Source organism: Rhamphochromis sp. 'chilingali' (genome assembly GCF_963969265.1).
Source record: "Rhamphochromis sp. 'chilingali' genome assembly, chromosome: 8".
In the NCBI taxonomy this organism is placed as follows: Eukaryota; Metazoa; Chordata; class Actinopteri; order Cichliformes; family Cichlidae; genus Rhamphochromis; species Rhamphochromis sp. 'chilingali'.
In genome coordinates, this window is record NC_137935.1 from 24,748,016 (window position 1) to 24,766,310 (window position 18,295).

An 18,295-nucleotide genomic window follows, 5' to 3' on the forward strand; every position below is an offset into this window, starting at 1 on the left:
ATAGCTTCTATAAAGCACAAATTAAAGAGTGTCCTTTCCCCCTCACCACCACTTACATCACCTCCAGATCCTGATTCTATCATCTGTTAAACTACCACCTCGATTCGATGACATATCCTCAGATACACCTCATACATATTCATCCTAATGTTTAATTCACTCGGAATTTGTGCACGCGGCGTGTTTTCCTTTCCCTACGCTCCCTATTTTTCCATTTCCCTGTGGCGATGTCACAGGGGATTAAGTCACGGAGGCCAAGGGACTTGTTTATGATTCATCTGGAGGAAGGCTGGAGCCGGTAGTAGTACCCGCAGGGCAGGCAACTAGCAGGCTATATCCCAAGCTCCCTAAGTTATGCTAACAGGACAGGAGCACTGAAAAGCGTCTAATGGAAATCACAGAGATGATGTGGAAGGAACATTATTAAAGTAAGATTAGACATTTCGTATGACGTAAATGTCCATGATGTAAATCCTGTGTCGTGGTCTGTGTTGTATCTATAGACTTATGTAAATTAATTGTTTATGATCCCATTAGACGGGATTAATAATGTCACACCACAATATGATAAACAAGACAGAAGAAAAAGTGAAAGTTTATTTATATGACTTTAGGGGAAAATATACCCTGTTTTTACTTTTTTTGTCTCATGATCTAATGATCTAAATTGGCTCAACTTTTCTTTACCCGCTCTTATTTTTGTTTTTATCTTTTATTTTGAAAGCACCTCAGGCAGATTGCAGTAGGGTGCTCCTGGAGTGTATTATCCCAATAAATTACAGGCATTTAAACCTTCTGCAATTCAGCCCAACTAATTGCATGTCAAGTTTTTAGGAACCTGTTGGAGTTGATTAACATTTTTAATAGGTGTGTGGGTGCTGCGGTGAGGCTTACATTTAATAAACCCACTCACCATGAGTAAACCACAGCCAGCACTAAAAGTTAGTTTGAAGCACATGTTCAACCTTTCCTTTTTTATATATTTTTGCAGTATTACTAGTCTCATTTGTTAGTAACAAAGTGATTTGTTATTGGTGACAGACAACATTAGAATAGTCTCTTTTTATAATGTCAGTGCACCGGTGTCACAGAAACTAACATATTGGGACTTACTGTCTTCTTTTAATTACTCTTTTAATTAACTTGTGTCTAACCTTCGTTTTGTCTGAGGATGCCCGAGCATGCCATTTAGCACAAGGTAATGAGATTAACCTCTCATTGACCAAGCAAATGTAGATTAAACATTATGGCTAAATGAAATGAGCTGGGCTTTATTTACTCATGTGTGCAGGCAGGCGGCAGGCAGGCGAGCCACAACTCTCTCAGCGGTAACATAGCTGAAATGTCAGGGGGATAGAGGGGAGTGTGTTTGGCATTGAGTCGTGAGTGTGGCCGACCAGCTGCATGGGAAGGAAAGAGAATGCAGCCTGCGCTGGAAAGAGTACAAAAGTCTCCCGTCTCTAATTCACTACCTAAGGAGAGACGACTACAGACGGCCAACAAAAACGGGTCGGTAATCGGTCGGTTCTGTGCGTGGAACTTACATGTGAGTGCATCTACAGAACCCAGGCTTCTTCGCTGTCACATTCTCCCGCTGTCTCGCTCTTCACATTCACCCAGAAAGAATGCAAAGGACACCCTCTTTCTCCAGCCACACACATGTGTGCAAAAACATGACCTCCACGACTGTCAAGGCGCGCTCACTGGGTGTGCAGGCTAACTGGTAAAGGCAGTAGGAAACAACATGTGGCATGTTTGGCTGTTTTTCTTCTTTCCAAGTGAATTCTCGTCCAGAGAATGCAACATTGCACAACACTGACTCTAATGTCTGTGGACACAAACATGAACATTATGCCTCAGAGATCTTGGAAATGCAGTCATATCTTGTAAGTATTCAGGAGTTTTTGTTAACAGGCACACTGCACTCTTTAAGGTTTATTGTTCCTTTATGCTTCAAATGATACTTCAGAGGAACAAAGTTAAATTCTCAGGGGAGAATCTTTAAATCTAGGATCTAAAAAGGCCCTACTATTAGTATATTAATACGAGGTATGTTGTTGTTGTTTCTACAATTGTAATAAGAATTCATATTTTGGAATCATATCACAAAACCTGAGTCTAGTAAGACTGATGGCTTTATTTGCTTTTCCCCGTATCAGATTCTTCATCTACAGCAACGTTTGTATGTTAATGACCCTGGCTCTACAATTCAGGCTCTCATTTCCTTTGGCACATCTGTTATTACACATAAGTGGCCTAGTTTAAATATCAAATTTAAAAGCCAACAATACATGCATACCTTTAAGGCATGTCAAATGCATCTTTAGAGAAAGACTCTGGAATTTGGGGGATTTTTTTTTTTTTTTTTTTTTAGAAATTTAGGAACTGTCTGTGCTTTTTCAACTGTCTACTGAGAGATTATGTGCAAATTTCCAAAACCTTAGGTGTGACCTTCGCCCCGTTTCCTTCTAGCCCAGAGTTTCTGCAACCAAATGTCCTTCTCCTAGCAAGAGAAAAGCTGCACTGGCCCAGCTAGAGCTGCACCTAGTTTTAATCAGGCTTTGGGGAGTGAAATATGACTCTGTTGAGCAGGCTGTACCCAAGCTCAATTCATCTGGTTTCAATCTTCTCTCCGCCCTCGTATGTGGCCGCGTGGGCATTCCTTTTCGAGACATGGTGGGGAGTAGTGCTGAGCAGCACAAAGGGCAAGCATATTTATTTGGAGGAGAGTGTGTGTGTGTGTGTGTGTGTGTGTGTGTGTGTGTGTGTGTGTGTGTGTGTGTGTGTGTGTGTGTGTGTGTGTGTGTGTGTGTGTGTGTGTGTGTGTGTGTGTTTCTGTATCACAGAACCAGACTGAGACTTACACAAACTTTCTTTTCTCAAAAATGCCACTGAGGACTATTGCTCTTGCACACAGATGCATTCCACACACCTTTAAATATATTAAAATAACAGAGTGGATATGTGTGCCATGTGTTAGTTCAGCTGCACACACATATACAGTGTAAGTGTGTTTTGTGTGTGTCTGTGTAGCAGGTGAATAAGTTTAGTGTCCTGCACGAATGGCCTTAGCTAATCATAAGGACAGATGGTAGGTTGGTCCATTAGTTCTCCTAAATGAGCCTAAGTGAGGCCTTTCCTGGAAACCTCACAGCCCCTGTTGACCTCCCTGGCCATCATACAGCCACCACTCTGGCTCTGTCAGCTACCCCACCAGTCAACACCTTTCAGCATACAGCTGCCAAAACAGACGTAGCATCTGCTCACCTCTGGGGAAATTGCAGCCATTGACGTGTCCTTCCACGTCAGTGGCTTGAACGGATAGCTTACCTCTTTGTCCTCTACAGGAGCAGCTACGGCACGAGCGGCAGCAACAGTATCATCCTCTCATTTGTGTATGAGCTGTCCCCTGCTTTATTATTTTCCGCGTAACCAATCAAGTAAGAATGGCGTGTCAAATGCATACCATAAGACCGGCGACAGCCCTAATATGTCAGTGACGCAGCCAGCGCTGGGCGGATGAAGAGGGGGAGTTAGCGCCCCGTCTGTTTTCAATTAGCCGATGAAATGTACAACAGGGGAGCTGCTCTGCTGTGCTCAGTTCCTATTCTCTCGTGGATCCGGTGAAGTAAATTAGCTGGGAGAAGCTTTGCCGTCGAACCCCAGGTGAACTTGGACTTTAGACATTGACAAATAAACACAATGACCTAAATAATGGAAGCAAATCTGCATGTGAAGAAGAAGAAGAGAAGCATCCAGAATCCCCACACACTCATGACTATGAGCTCCCCAAATGCAGTGTTTACATGTCCAGATTGGATCTTATATTGCCTCTAAAGCTAAACTTTAGTGCTGCTACAAATATAACACTAGCTGCAGACTTGTTTTCTTCCTATTCCCCTTGTTCGTCACGTGCCTGCAAACCTAACCATATAGCCCACTGTGGCTTTTATTATCTTCCCACAGGTTGTTAAACGTGTCTTTGAAACACAGCTGGGGCATTGAATTGCGTTTAATAAAAGCCAGGGGTGCTGTAGTTTATAGCGCACGAGGCAGATAGTATTTGAAGTTTTCATCGGTCGCAGATTATCGTGAAGCATCCATCATTTGTGCGACCACGATGCACCCCGCTTCTTGTGGCCATGCACCTAGTCAGCTCTATTTTCAACCTAATGGACATTAAAAAAAATTGCAGATTGCAGCAAAATGGACTTGGCAGCACAAAAGCTTATTAAGTATTGATCCACTGAGGTCAGTCCCCATGTCCAGCCACTCCAACAATGTGAGAGGAGTTCATTCACATGCTTGCCAGCCACAAATTGAGATTAGACCACATAAATAACTGAGGAAATTGAGGAACATTTTGTGAACAGAGAACAGCTCCTGCAGTCACCTGATGTGCCAGCAAAAGCTGTAGGAGCTGTTTATATGTGCGCTGTGGGCTTTATGGCTGTAGCATAACTAGTCCATCTGTCCTAACTCCAGCAGTGCTTAGCTGATGATATCATACCATTTGAAAGCTCAACAGGAAAGCTTTAAGTTGATCAGCAGCAGGAGAACCTGTCTTCTACAGTCTTTTAATGAATACAGCTCATCTTGTTTCTGACTGCACCATCTGTCAGGCATACGGGGTCGAACAGAGCTTGAAGTCAGCAAAGAACAGCCTCCGACTGAGTTATCTATTCGGCTGTGATTGTAAATACGCTAGGGATCTCTGTGATGTATATTTTTCACTCTTATTCTCAAACTCCTACCAACAAAACTCCTTAATGCTGCTGAGATCAAGGGATGGTTGAGCCCTGGGATCAAAGTTTGTTGAATAGAGAAAAATAAGAAAAATGGTCTGCACAGGAATGGAAAGATAGTTTTGTTTGCGTGGGGGAAAGGCAAATCTGATTTCTGCCAAAGCAAATATAATTTCTGTAACTGGATTTGCAGTTGTTTTCGTTTGATATCCCAAATTGCTGACTTACCACTTTGAAAACGAGCAATTGTTTTCTGTTCAGTCGAAGACCCATACGAGAGAGAATGAGTCCCAGCAAAAATATCCTCGGCAACAGCAGAGAGTTTAATTTCAGAGTGCTTTTTTGTGACTTCTTATATATAATGACTGACTGTCCTCTACTCCTCCATTAAAACGTGTTTCCTCAGTGGGGGATGCAGCAGGTTTATTCAAGGCTGCATGCATGTGCTGCAGGGAAGATGTGCCCTTTACACACATTCACACGTACCCACACACAGCTTCAGTCACCTTGGTGATATGTTTCTGTAAGACGTTAACTTCCTCTCTCTCTTCTTTGCTGCAATGCTTTTCTCAGATATGCAGACTCTCACGCAGAATAAAGCGACTATCCACACATGCTGGTTTGTTTAGTCACTGCCAGATGTTGGGAGGGTCTGATGTTGCACAGAGAGGTCACTGTCCAAGCCCCATTTGACTGAAGCGTGTTATCTGGCACAAAACAGACCATTTGACATTTGGACCTTGTTTAGTGTAAAGACTTTGATGGGGGGGTCTTAAATGGTGTTTTTTGTGTGTGTTTGTTTGTTTGTTAGTTCCTTTAACCTGAATATAACCCTGTAAACGGTTTTACTCCACGCAGGCTTTTGGAGATTATTCTACAGGTCAGTCTCCAAGATGCATTGCTGTAATTAACATTTTAAATGTGGAGAGTCCTTTATAAAATGATGAATTGGTTTTCCAAAAAAAAAGAAGATGAAGAAGAAAGAAGAACTTTTTGCCAAAGACAGAGTTTTGTTGTTAAAGAGACTGGAGTTTGTCCAAGTCTTCTGCATGTCCGTCTTTCCACTTGGTCTTTTTTTTCATACAAAAGCCGCAGAAAGGTGGAAAGAATTACTCAAACTTCATGCAGTAGTGTGTCGTGTTTCAGTGTTCCCTTTAACTTTGATTATACAGTATATGTAAAATATGTGTTTATCTTCTCTTGGAAAAAAGACAAAACCAAAATTGACTGAATGGTAAAAGCAGCCTCCAGGCTGAAGAAAATGCTACAAAGGCTTTGAGAAGCCTTTGCTTTTTGGATTGTTTTAAGAGAAAAGTAGAAGACTTTGCAGTTGAGCAGCTACACCCAAGAGTGTAGGTTGTGCCACCAGATGCAGCAGTGTAAGCAGGTTTCACTGACTCACTCAGACCCCTGGGGAATGATGTAATTATCTTTTTCCCATTTTCGTTTCTTCATTCTTATTTTGCTAAGGGAAAATGCAGAATACTTTGGGGGAATTAAAAGTGCCTGTTGTGAAACTAATTTCGGATCTATTTTGGGGATCTATCAGCGGGATGCTGATGCCATCTCTTGACATGACAGCAATGACAAGGCCATGAAAGGTATGCTAATGAAGGTAATAACAGCATCACAAGGTGAGCATTTGCCACATCATTCAAACGTCGGTGGTATTTTATCTCCTTTTTCTTTTCCAATTGGTCTTCCTTCTCTTTTCCCATCTGCCCTCCCTCTGCAGCTTCGAGGGATTATTGTGGAAATTATTCTGTTCATTTCCTCCTAAACCCACCCATTACTGCTCGAGCCAGATTTCTTAGAAACTCCTCATCGAAGATGAACAGGAAATGGATGGCCTTCACTTTTACAACTTTTTGTGTAAAGCTTCAGTTTTCTCATTGATCTAGTGGCCCTCATATTTAATAGTGCTACAAATTAAAGAGGTTTAAATATTCAGATTGGCTGTACGAGCTCGTGATGTTGTGATTATTAATGGCCAGGCTTGTTGGGATTAAACTCTGCTTCACCAAAGACATCTGAGAACATGACACAAACATAACAGCACAGGATGCAAATGGTAACAGCAGTGCAAGAAGCCATCAGTTCGAAGTACTTCACATTTAATCAGTGCACGATACCTGATAAGTGGTACACAATATTTTATATATATATATATATATATATATATTAGGGGTGCAACGATATTCGTATCGATATTGAACCGTTTGATACAGTGCTTTCGGTTCGGTACGCATATGTATCGAACAATACAACATTTGTAATTTATTTTATCAACTTTCCTTCTGACGATGCTGTCTGTGTTGAGCGCTCAGTGAATCTGTGTTCGACTACTCCGCCTAGGCTGCACTGTCGAGCGCAGATCCACTGAGCGCTCAACACAGACAGCATAGTCAGAAGGAAGAGCGCAGGGCAAGCTAGCGAGACAGAAGTTAAGCTCTCCTTGCAAGATGGACCTCCCCCACCCTCATTCAGATCTGGCGTTTGGAATTATTTTGGTTTTCATGTGACGTATGACCCTGAAGGTAAGCGAGTCATGGACTAAAGTAAAACAGTATGTTGGATGTGCCATGCAATGCTTAATTACATTGGTGTGAACTAGTGTGTTAGCGCAGTTAGCTCGTTAACGTGTTGGCCGTCTAGCCCCATGCACGGGGCGATCGGGGGTAGCTCGTTAACGGAGATTTGCCGTGTTGTGGCGTTAAGGTCATTTCAACGAGATTAACCTGAAAGCACTAGTGGGAACACAACGAATATGACTGCACATTTACGCCGACATCATCCTAGTGCAAAGACAAAAACAACAAGCATGCTACTAACTTTAGCCGAGTCATTTAGACAGCTGTTAGCACGTGATTCTCCTTATGCTGCTGAGAATATAGCCCAGAAGAAGCGGATAGTATAGCTTTTATTTTGGAAAGAGACATTTCTCTGTAATAAACTCTCTTTTCCAAAGATGAGTGATTCCTCAATCAGATACAGGGCTTGCAAAATCGCTAGCCCGACGTCCCGGAGCTAGCGATCTTTCCAATCGGGCTACAAAAATCTCTCTGCCCTGCCCGTCGGGCTATTGTAGGAAAAATATATGTCAATGCTTTTGCATTCTTTCAGAAATGTAGCTGGGTAATTATGTCATTGGCATCGGTGAGCCACTGTCAATATGTGACATATTGAAATCGCGTTTGAATTTGCGCTTGTTTTTTTGCTTTCACTTTGCAATGACAGCACTGATCTGTGAGTGATGATAATTTGTGCACCAATTCCTCTGACATCGTCTTATTAATCGTTAGCTTACTATGCAAACATGACAAGTGAAATCTCCCGCAGCAAGCTTAAACATGTGAGAGGTTGATCGCGCAGAGAATCGCTGAGCTTATGTGAGTCCGTGTGTAAAAGTAGCAGTATATATATTTTAGTTCTGCTGAGCCAAATAAGACAGGTCAGGGTGAAGAAGTGACGGCCAAATAAAAGCTTACCACAAAACGGAGAAGTTATGACAAATCAGACTATAAGGCAAAAAGAAAGTGCAGCTTTATGGTTTCATGGACAAAATAATTTCTGTGGCTGCAATATGACGAGCTATATAACCAGGGCTGCACATAAGTGGTCCGCAGGTGCGCATTCGCTGTCAAAATAAAAAACGCGCACAAGGGTTAGGGTTAAATTTAAAAACTGTACTTTTGAGTTAAAATATATATTTATAATTTTAATAAATGACAAATTAAAAATGCATGAACATTTTTTTGTGTCGAAAAAATATCGAACCGTGACACCAAAGTATCGAACCGAACCGAACCGTGAATTTTGTGTATCGTTGCACCCCTAATATATATATATATATATATATATATATAGTAGTAAAGTATTTAATATTGAGTGCTAGATACTTACTGGATCCTGATTTAAAGTTACAAGATTTAAATCAGAGGAGAGCTTTGAGATGACACGTTATTCTGGTTTCTTCCAGTTAATTATTTTCTTCAGAGGAAACCAATGAGTACACCATTTCCATTTGTAATAGTACATAATGCACCTTTTTTAAGAGGTTTTAGCTGGTGTAGTATTGTTTGAGCAGCAGGACGGTACAGAATACCTCTATATTGAAGAACAGACATAAATATTGTATAATAATTTAAAGGGTGGAAAAAAAGGCATCACCTGCATTCTTCAACTCCAAAAAAAAGCCTTGTTACAGCACTTAACATCTGGTTCATAAGTCATTGAATTTGAACCAGATGTTCAATATGAGTCTTAAATCAATGTTACCATGAACCCAAATACCAAATTACGATACCAAGGACTAAGCCAAGGTTGGTACTGCATTTGGAGTGACTGCTTGTCAGTGGTTAGGGATGCGATGCTTTCCATACAGTGGGGCAAAAAAGTATTTAGTCAGCCACCGATTGTGCAAGTTCCCCCACCTAAAATGATGACAGAGGTCAGTAATTTGCACCAGAGGTACACTTCAACTGTGAGAGACAGAATGTGAAAAAACAAATCCATGAATCCACATGGTAGGATTTGTAAAGAATTTATTCGTAAATCAGGGTGGAAAATAAGTATTTGGTCAATAACAAAAATACAACTCAATACTTTGTAACATAACCTTTGTTGGCAATAACAGAGGTCAAACGTTTACTATAGGTCTTTACCAGGTTTGCACACACAGTAGCTGGTATTTTGGCCCATTCCTCCATGCAGATCTTCTCGAGAGCAGTGATGTTTTGGGGCTGTCGCCGAGCAACACGGACTTTCAACTCCCGCCACAGATTTTCTATGAGGTTGAGGTCTGGAGACTGGCTAGGCCACTCCAGGACTTTCAAATGCTTCTTACGGAGCCACTCCTTTGTTGCCCGGGCGGTGTGTTTTGGATCATTGTCATGTTGGAAGACCCAGCCTCGTTTCATCTTCAAAGTTCTCACTGATGGAAGGAGGTTTTGGCTCAAAATCTCACGATACATGGCCCCATTCATTCTGTCCTTAACACGGATCAGTCGTCCTGTCCCCTTGGCAGAAAAACAGCCCCATAGCATGATGTTTCCACCCCCATGCTTCACAGTAGGTATGGTGTTCTTGGGATGAAACTCAGTATTCTTCTTCCTCCAAACACAACGAGTTGAGTTTATACCAAAAAGTTCTACTTTGGTTTCATCTGACCACATGACATTCTCCCAATCCTCTGCTGTATCATCCATGTGCTCTCTGGCAAACTTCAGACGGGCCTGGACATGCACTGGCTTCAGCAGCGGAACACGTCTGGCACTGCTGGATTTGATTCCCTGCCGTTGTAGTGTGTTACTGATGGTGACCTTTGTTACTTTGGTCCCAGCTCTCTGCAGGTCATTCACCAGGTCCCCCCGTGTGGTTCTGGGATCTTTGCTCACCGTTCTCATGATCATTTTGACCCCACGGGATGAGATCTTGCGTGGAGCCCCAGATCGAGGGAGATTATCAGTGGTCTTGTATGTCTTCCATTTTCTGATGATTGCTCCCACAGTTGATTTTTTCACACCAAGCTGCTTGCCTATTGTAGATTCACTCTTCCCAGTCTGGTGCAGGTCTACAATACTTTTCCTGGTGTCCTTCGAAAGCTCTTTGGTCTTGGCCATGGCGGAGTTTGGAGTCTGACTGTTTGAGGCTGTGGACAGGTGTCTTTTATACAGATGATGAGTTCAAACAGGTGCCATTCATACAGGTAACGAGTGGGGGACAGAAAAGCTTCTTACAGAAGACGTTACAGGTCTGTGAGAGCCAGAGATTTTCCTTGTTTGAGGTGACCAAATACTTATTTTCCACCCTAATTTACGAATAAATTCTTTACAAATCCTACCATGTGAATTCATGGATTTTTTTTTCACATTCTGTCTCTCACAGTTGAAGTGTACCTCTGGTGCAAATTACTGACCTCTGTCATCATTTTAAGTGGGGGAACTTGCACAATCGGTGGCTGACTAAATACTTTTTTGCCCCACTGTATATGGACACAAAATGATAATAGTGTAGTAATCATAAATTACTGACATATTTCTAGTAGTAATATTTAAGTAAAGAGTTATTCTGGTTAGCAGTTACTAATTAGTGCTTTGGTCTTATTTGCTCCTTACACATTACTCAATAACGACTCTATGTACCTTATTGTAAAATGCTACTGACAAAAAATTCAATGTCAGCAGAGGGTTGCAATGGTCGCTGGGTGTGAGGCAAAAAGGATTATGGGATTTTATCCCGTCAAAGAGCAGCCTCCAGTCAGGGAAAACCAAACAGCCCGTTTGATTTCCACAGGCACAGTATATATTCATGAGTTGGACCTTGAAACTACAAGGAGACCACTATAGTGCGCCATATGCAAAACATGTGTTTTAATGTGGTGTGATAACTTGGAACATTTAAAGAGACTTACCACTTAAAAAGATATGACTAAAAGAGAGGGCTGTGTTTGGATGAGTAAAGGACTCTCTCACAGAGCATGCATGGTGGCTCTTTTTGTAAGCGTTGCATTTGTTCTAACAACTGAAGGCAGCCTCTCGTCTGCTGAAACATGTTTTGCACATTCCTCAATTTTTCTGAAATATCAGAAAAGAAAAAGGGACAAGATGTGACCTATATTTAGAGATGTACCACACTCATACACTATGCTGTATATGTTTGGCATTTGAATGGCCCGTTCAGTCACATAGGAGAGCTGTGAGTGGAGGGAAGCTACAGCCTATAAAACACGCTGACCTGTGAGTATGTTGCCGTTGTCTCATGCCCTGTGCTCTTCTCCAAGTCAGCTAAAAAACACTAGCTCTATGTCAGCAGCATGGATGGATAAATGAGATTTGTATTTCCTGTGTGAGATTTTGCTAGTTAAATAGATAAAAGTTTGATGAAGTTCCTAATCCAGACTCTCCTCTTCCTCCTTGCCCTGTACAGGGAGTGCAGAATTATTAGGCAAATGAGTATTTTGTCCACATCATCCTCTTCATGCATGTTGTCTTACTCCAAGCTGTATAGGCTCGAAAGCCTACTACCAATTAAGCATATTAGGTGATGTGCATCTCTGTAATGAGAAGGGGTGTGGTCTAATGACATCAACACCCTATATCAGGTGTGCATAATTATTAGGCAACGTCCTTTCCTTTGGCAAAATGGGTCAAAAGAAGAACTTGACAGGCTCAGAAAAGTCAAAAATAGTGAGATATCTTGCAGAGGGATGCAGCAGTCTCAAAATTGCAAAGCTTCTGAAGCGCGATCATCGAACAATCAAGCGTTTCATTCAAAATAGTCAACAGGGTCACAAGAAGCATATGGAAAAACCAAGGCGCAAAATAACTGCCCATGAACTGAGAAAAGTCAAGCGTGCAGCTGCCAAGATGCCACTTGCCACCAGTTTGGCCATATTTCAGAGCTGCAACATCACTGGAGTGCCCAAAAGCAAAAGGTGTTCAATACTCAGAGACATGGCCAAGGTAAGAAAGGCTGAAAGACGACCACCACTGAACAAGACACACAAGCTGAAACGTCAAGACTGGGCCAAGAAATATCTCAAGACTGATTTTTCTAAGGTTTTATGGACTGATGAAATGAGAGTGAGTCTTGATGGGCCCGTGGCTGGATTGGTAAAGGGCAGAGAGCTCCAGTCCGACTCAGACGCCAGCAAGGTGGAGGTGGAGTACTGGTTTGGGCTGGCATCATCAAAGATGAGCTTGTGGGGCCTTTTCGGGTTGAGGATGGAGTCAAGCTCAACTCCCAGTCCTACTGCCAGTTTCTGGAAGACACCTTCTTCAAGCAGTGGTACAGGAAGAAGTCTGCATCCTTCAAGAAAAACATTATTTTCATGCAGGACAATGCTCCATCACACGCATCCAAGTACTCCACAGCGTGGCTGGCAAGAAAGGGTATAAAAGAAGAAAAACTAATGACATGGCCACCTTGTTCACCTGATCTGAACCCCATTGAGAACCTGTGGTCCATCATCAAATGTGAGATTTACAAGGAGGGAAAACAGTACACCTCTCTGAACAGTGTCTGGGAGGCTGTGGTTGCTGCTGCACGCAATGTTGATGGTGAACAGATCAAAACACTGACAGAATCCATGGATGGCAGGCTTTTGAGTGTCCTTGCAAAGAAAGGTGGCTATATTGGTCACTGATTTGTTTTTGTTTTGTTTTTGAATGTCAGAAATGTATATTTGTGAATGTGGAGATGTTATATTGGTTTCACTGGTAAAAATAAATAATTGAAATGGGTATATATTTGTTTTTTGTTAAGTTGCCTAATAATTATGCACAGTAATAGTCACCTGCACACACAGATATCCCCCTAAAATAGCTAAAACTAAAAACAAACTAAAAACTACTTCCAAAAACATTCAGCTTTGATATTAATGAGTTTTTTGGGTTCCCTGAGAACATGGTTGTTGTTCAATAATAACATTATTCCTCAAAAATACAACTTGCCTAATAATTCTGCACTCCCTGTATTTAACAGAGTCTCTATTTGACAGAAGATAAACAGTTGTGGGAAAGATTGGCAGGACTGGGAGATGATTGTTGCTTTTCCCTGCTGCTGTAAGGCTGTAAATGTAACTCAAATGCGACTTGTGTCTGTATGTGTAAAGTAGCGATATTCCAAATCATAGGTCCTGATGTTGAGGCGCTGATTTGCTGTCAGCACGAGATAGTCCCTTGCATCTGGAGTGGAGGTGTCTTTGTGAAAGAGTATCTACCCACATACAGCATAAATCATATACACCGGCAGCTGGGAATTTACATGAAATATAGATGTTTGCACATGACGAAAAAGCAGCATGAATGCACACAGCAGGAAATTGTCAGAAATTGTCAAAAAAGATAAACCAGCCGTCCCTCCTGTCTGTAGGGGCGGGGTGTGTGTGCATATGCTAACCTGTGTATAAAACCACCTTTGTGGCGGTATAATCCTTCATCCACACCAGTGATTGAGCTAGCATAAGTGGTCAAATCAAGGCATTGCACCATTCCTCCACCCCTCCCTCAAGCTATTTCTCCCCGCCCTGTCACTGTCCCACACCCCTCCACCCCGCCTCCCCCCACTTTCTGATGTGCCATGTTTGAGTACCAGAGGTCATAAGCGTCGGACGTGGCAAAGGCCCCAGCCAGGCTGATGTGCTGACTGAGGGGATATGGGGCTTGACTTTGGGCAGTGCGAAAGATCCGGGCCTGTCTTGTTTGTCTGTCTGTCCGTCTCACTGGCTACACTATAATGAGATTGCAGGGCTCTGTAAGGCGGATTTACTGGAGCACAACTCCCCCTAGGGTCTTTTCATAGAAATTGGTTCCTCCATATTTCACCCAAGCCTCTCACTCTCGCTCTCTTTGTCAAATGTGTCCTGCACTCACAATCTCTCTCCCTAAACCTCCCTCTCTTTTAGCTCCCACTTTTGTTAATTATGATTGTCTTCTTTCCTTCCTTTCTTTCTGTGGGTGAAGACCGAACGCAGTCACAAATGGAGGCACGAAACTGAACCAAGCAGAGCTGTAACAAGAAGGCATAATGAGAGAGAGAGAGAGAGAGATAGAGAGAAAGCGGGATAGAGGATATGCTTTGGGATATGGCACAAGCCAACATATCGCAAGCCCGTACCACATTTATCTCCCCCTCAAGAAGACAGTGTTTATTTAGATGGTCTTTTCCATGCCCCTATGGAATCTTATAAGGTCACGTGAAAGCATGCACGCTGCTGTGACCAGGGATGTTACTGAAGCTGAAGGTTATATGGCTCACTTTTCTTTTATTATTCTTTCTGGGTCACCTTAGCTGCAAATTGAAGCCCAAGGTCACGAGCCCATACCAAAGCCAAACAGAATTTCCATAGTGTTTGCAAATCTGCCACAGAGATTAATTCTGATGTGTCTCATAGCTGATGTGTTGATGTTGACACAAATGATGGGGTCTTGCAGTCCAGCCACCCCAGCTGTGCACACGGTGAATGAGGCCAAACCAAATGCAAGCTCAAACTCACATCAAGGCAAGCTTATTTTGGGAGCACTGTGTCATCCATTCCACAGCACAAAAGCCCCTCTGCAAGACCATAAATAAATGGGAAAGTGGGTAGCACGGACTGCATATCGACCAAAAAAACCCCGTCTGATTTTTCTGCCAATTTTTTCTGTTAAAAATGAAAAATATTTTCTGTCACAGATGGAAAAAAAATATTAGGCGTTTGCTTTTTTTTTCATTTCTAAGGAATAAATTAAATACCTGGAACTGAAAACTTTACTGTTTGATGATAAAGGGAATATTTAACACCCACAAGTCAACGTTAGTGAGCTGACACAGGTCGCTTTTTTGAAGGTCAGTTTAGAGACAGTTAATGAAAAGTAAAGTACTTTGTGTGGGAAAAGATGGCAATTCCCCTCATTCTTCAGACACATTGGCCCTATCTATCTTTCAGGGGAACTCTTCCATTTACAGAGCCTACAGCTGAAGCGGTGGGCAGTTAAGGATGAGGTGGGAGGCGAGGAGGGAAGCACAAAGCTCTTATCAGGCCAGCTACACAGTGCCGGGTTCAGCCCCAGGCTGCTGATGACTGTGGGAGCACCGATTACAGAGGCTAGCCTGAGGAGGGGAGTGGGCACAGGTCTCCCAGCAGACCCTGTACCACCATCAAGCATTAACTCGAACCATCAAGCTCAACCAGCTGTGCATTCACACATGGCCTGAACTTTCTTCCTCTTGAATATTTTCTAATGCTGCAAAGCCCTCACTCTCTTTTCTGACATTCAAAGCAATATCAGCAGGGAGGCTAACAAGATGAATAACCCCTGAAAATGCTGCATTAAAAAGTCATGAAAGGGGATACCCTTAAGGTGCAGAAGCTTCTCTGTGAGGAGGGGTGGCCCATCCTTTTCTGCTGACTAATGATTTGAACTGGGCAGGTGGGCAAGCAGAGCAGAAGGACCTCAGCAATTTGTCCTGTTGCTCCTCGGGTGCCAAAGGGACACAGAAGCTCTCAGCCAGCCACAAAGTACTTTCAATTCCCTCTCTTTGTTCCTCCAAATGGCAAATTCCAATTGGAAACTTTACATTTAACTGGCAACGAGTAGCCCAAATCTTAAGTTTAGAATGTGGGACTCGGAAAATCAAGACATAATGTTGAGGATTCACACTGTGCACAAGCTTTTATTGCCACTGGATGGCACACTAGAGCATCAGCTTCTCAGAGCAAAACAAACCTAACCAAGAACCCCAGTGAAGCCCTTTAGCAACAGGCATGAATCTATCTTAGGAAAAAGTTGTGTCATATGTGGTCTTGTACCTTTCTTTGTGTTTTTTCACTGGAGAAAAAGTGGAAAGACTAACTTCTGCTAAACGCTTGGGTTTGCATATAAAGTGGCTTTGGAGGTTACTTTCTATCCAGCCTCTCATTCATCTTTTTCTTAACTTCTTTCCCTACTTAGGGTGGTCAGGAGTGAAGCATAACCTGGCTGACGTCAGCTAAAGGCGTGAAAAAGTGACGGGCTATCAAACTGAGACTACCAAAATTTGAAATCACCAGTTAACCAAATAAGCATGTCTTTGGTTTATTGGAGGAAAGAGGAGCAAGTACTTTCTAGTCTTTTTATAAACACAGAAAGGTCCTAGATCCGTTAATATACATGTCTCTCTGGCCATTAAAACATGGAACAGAGAAGCTACAATACACACCTAGGAATTGTGGCACAAGTCTCAGAAAAAAATCAAAAAAATTAGGAATAATCTGTACACAAACCACAGCATAAAAGCCTCTAGCTTAAAACTGTGTTGTCCCTCTTTGTGCTGCCTCTGTGAACGCCTGAACCCATGGTTTCGTTAGGAAAGCACTGCATCCTCCCAAGATGTTCAGTGTTAATCACTTCCCCATCGGGGGGGGTTTCTTAACACCGCCGCCGATGCGCACAACCTTTAATCAAAACTTGAAGAGCAACTGAACTCAAGCAGATGACGTCATCTCAGCAAGGATGAAGCTCTTTAAGGAGAATTAGTTTCTGTGAGGTTACTCTTCATCTCTTTGTGTGCTGTATCAGCACTGAGTCACCCGTTTCACAGCACTGAGCTGACATTTTCATTGGCCCTGAGATCACTTATGGGATAGGGCGTTAGCTCCTATGAGGGTGAACCGGTTCACAAGTGGACAGGCGCCCAGTAAGCGCTGATGCATTCACATGGCTTCCCGTGGAACGTATATGAGGTTATATTCTAAACACAAAACTATTCTGTCAGTCAGTATCAGCATAACAGACAAAACAAAGTGCACAGCTTTCATTCAGATGTGTGTCCCACACTACGTTTATTTATTCTGTTCAAACAGCAGGCCATGTTGAGTGTCTAGTAAGGTGGCATGATAATGAATAGGAGCAACAATATTTACACAGTCTGAACATTTCACTTCAAATGAGCATCTGTTAGGCAGGATAACTTTAATTCCAAGCAGTCAAATTCCCCTGGAGCTATATGATTATTCAGCACAGCACACTTAAATTAAAGGCAGGTAGTTAAGATGAATATAGCAGGGCCAAAACTGTACGTCACACGTGAGTGCGTAAGCACAGTCAAGCTCTGCAGTCTTTCTAAACATATCTCACCATTGCACCACTGCTTCTTGACACACACAGTCCAGCACATGCACGAACGCGAGCACGCACAAACACTATCCACAGTTTCACTTTCCCAGCATCCCCTGTGACGCCTCTGGCTAATTCCATTCAAGCCCTCTAGGCTGTCCAGCATCCTCCAATAAATTAGCCCTGCTGCTCCCCCACTGATACGCAGGCCACACTAGTCTGGCCAGTGCCCAGAGTCACTCACTTGTGCACACGCTCGCAATTACTGCTACCTTTTACTGCGACTGTCGGTCTTAACTGAGTCGACAGTGGGAGTTTTTGGTATGTGCGTTTTCTGTGCGGTTGGGACTTTCCATACTGACATTCACTGTTAATGGGAAGGTGGCCTGGGATAGCTTTTGGACTTTTTTGCAATGGAAGTGACTCATTAATTGTATCTTTTCGGGGTTTTCTGGCAGAATTGTCCATGTGTCAGATGTGTCGGCACAGTACCCATCCATAATTCCCCCAAACTGCAGCTGTGAATAGCTTTTTTTTAGTATTTTTCCTTCAACTCCTCAATCAAACTTTATTCCCTCTGAACAGAATCCATCTGTTCTGTCTCCCTTCAATATTTGGATGTATCCTCGCACCTGGTTTCCTCTATCATTGTGGTTTCGCTTCCTGTCCACAGCATCTGTCTCTTGCCTCAAGCTTAGATCGAGCTAGTGACCCCGTCTGACATGTCTCTACCTCTGTCTCAAGTTTTTTTTCTCTCTCTCTCTCTCTTTCTCTTGTTCTCCCTCAGTTCTAGTTAGCCTTCTGTCAGTGGGGGCCCAGACAGAGATGAAAAAGGTCGTTGGGGACAATGCCACCTTGCCATGCCACCACCAGTTCTCATCATCCGTCCCTCTTGACATTGAGTGGCTACTGCAGAAACCAAACTCCCCACAGAAAGTGGTAAGATTGTATTCCTTTTTTCCCTGCATTTAA

The 18,295-nt window shown here is 42.7% G+C and overlaps 1 protein-coding gene across 3 annotated transcripts in view; it reads left to right on the forward strand.

The window, feature by feature from the left end:
- The window catches only part of clmpb (CXADR like membrane protein b), a 91,562-nt gene that overhangs the window by 47,077 nt on the left and 26,190 nt on the right, over window positions 1–18,295 (forward strand). For 2 of the 3 annotated variants that reach the window (XM_080888146.1, XM_080888147.1), the window contains exon 2: window positions 18,111–18,262. In XM_080888146.1, coding sequence (XP_080744272.1) covers window positions 18,111–18,262 — 152 coding nt within the window. Of the gene's footprint in view, window positions 1–1,414; window positions 1,547–18,110; window positions 18,263–18,295 lie in introns of those variants that run through there. The other variant, XM_080888148.1, reaches the window with a different exon arrangement.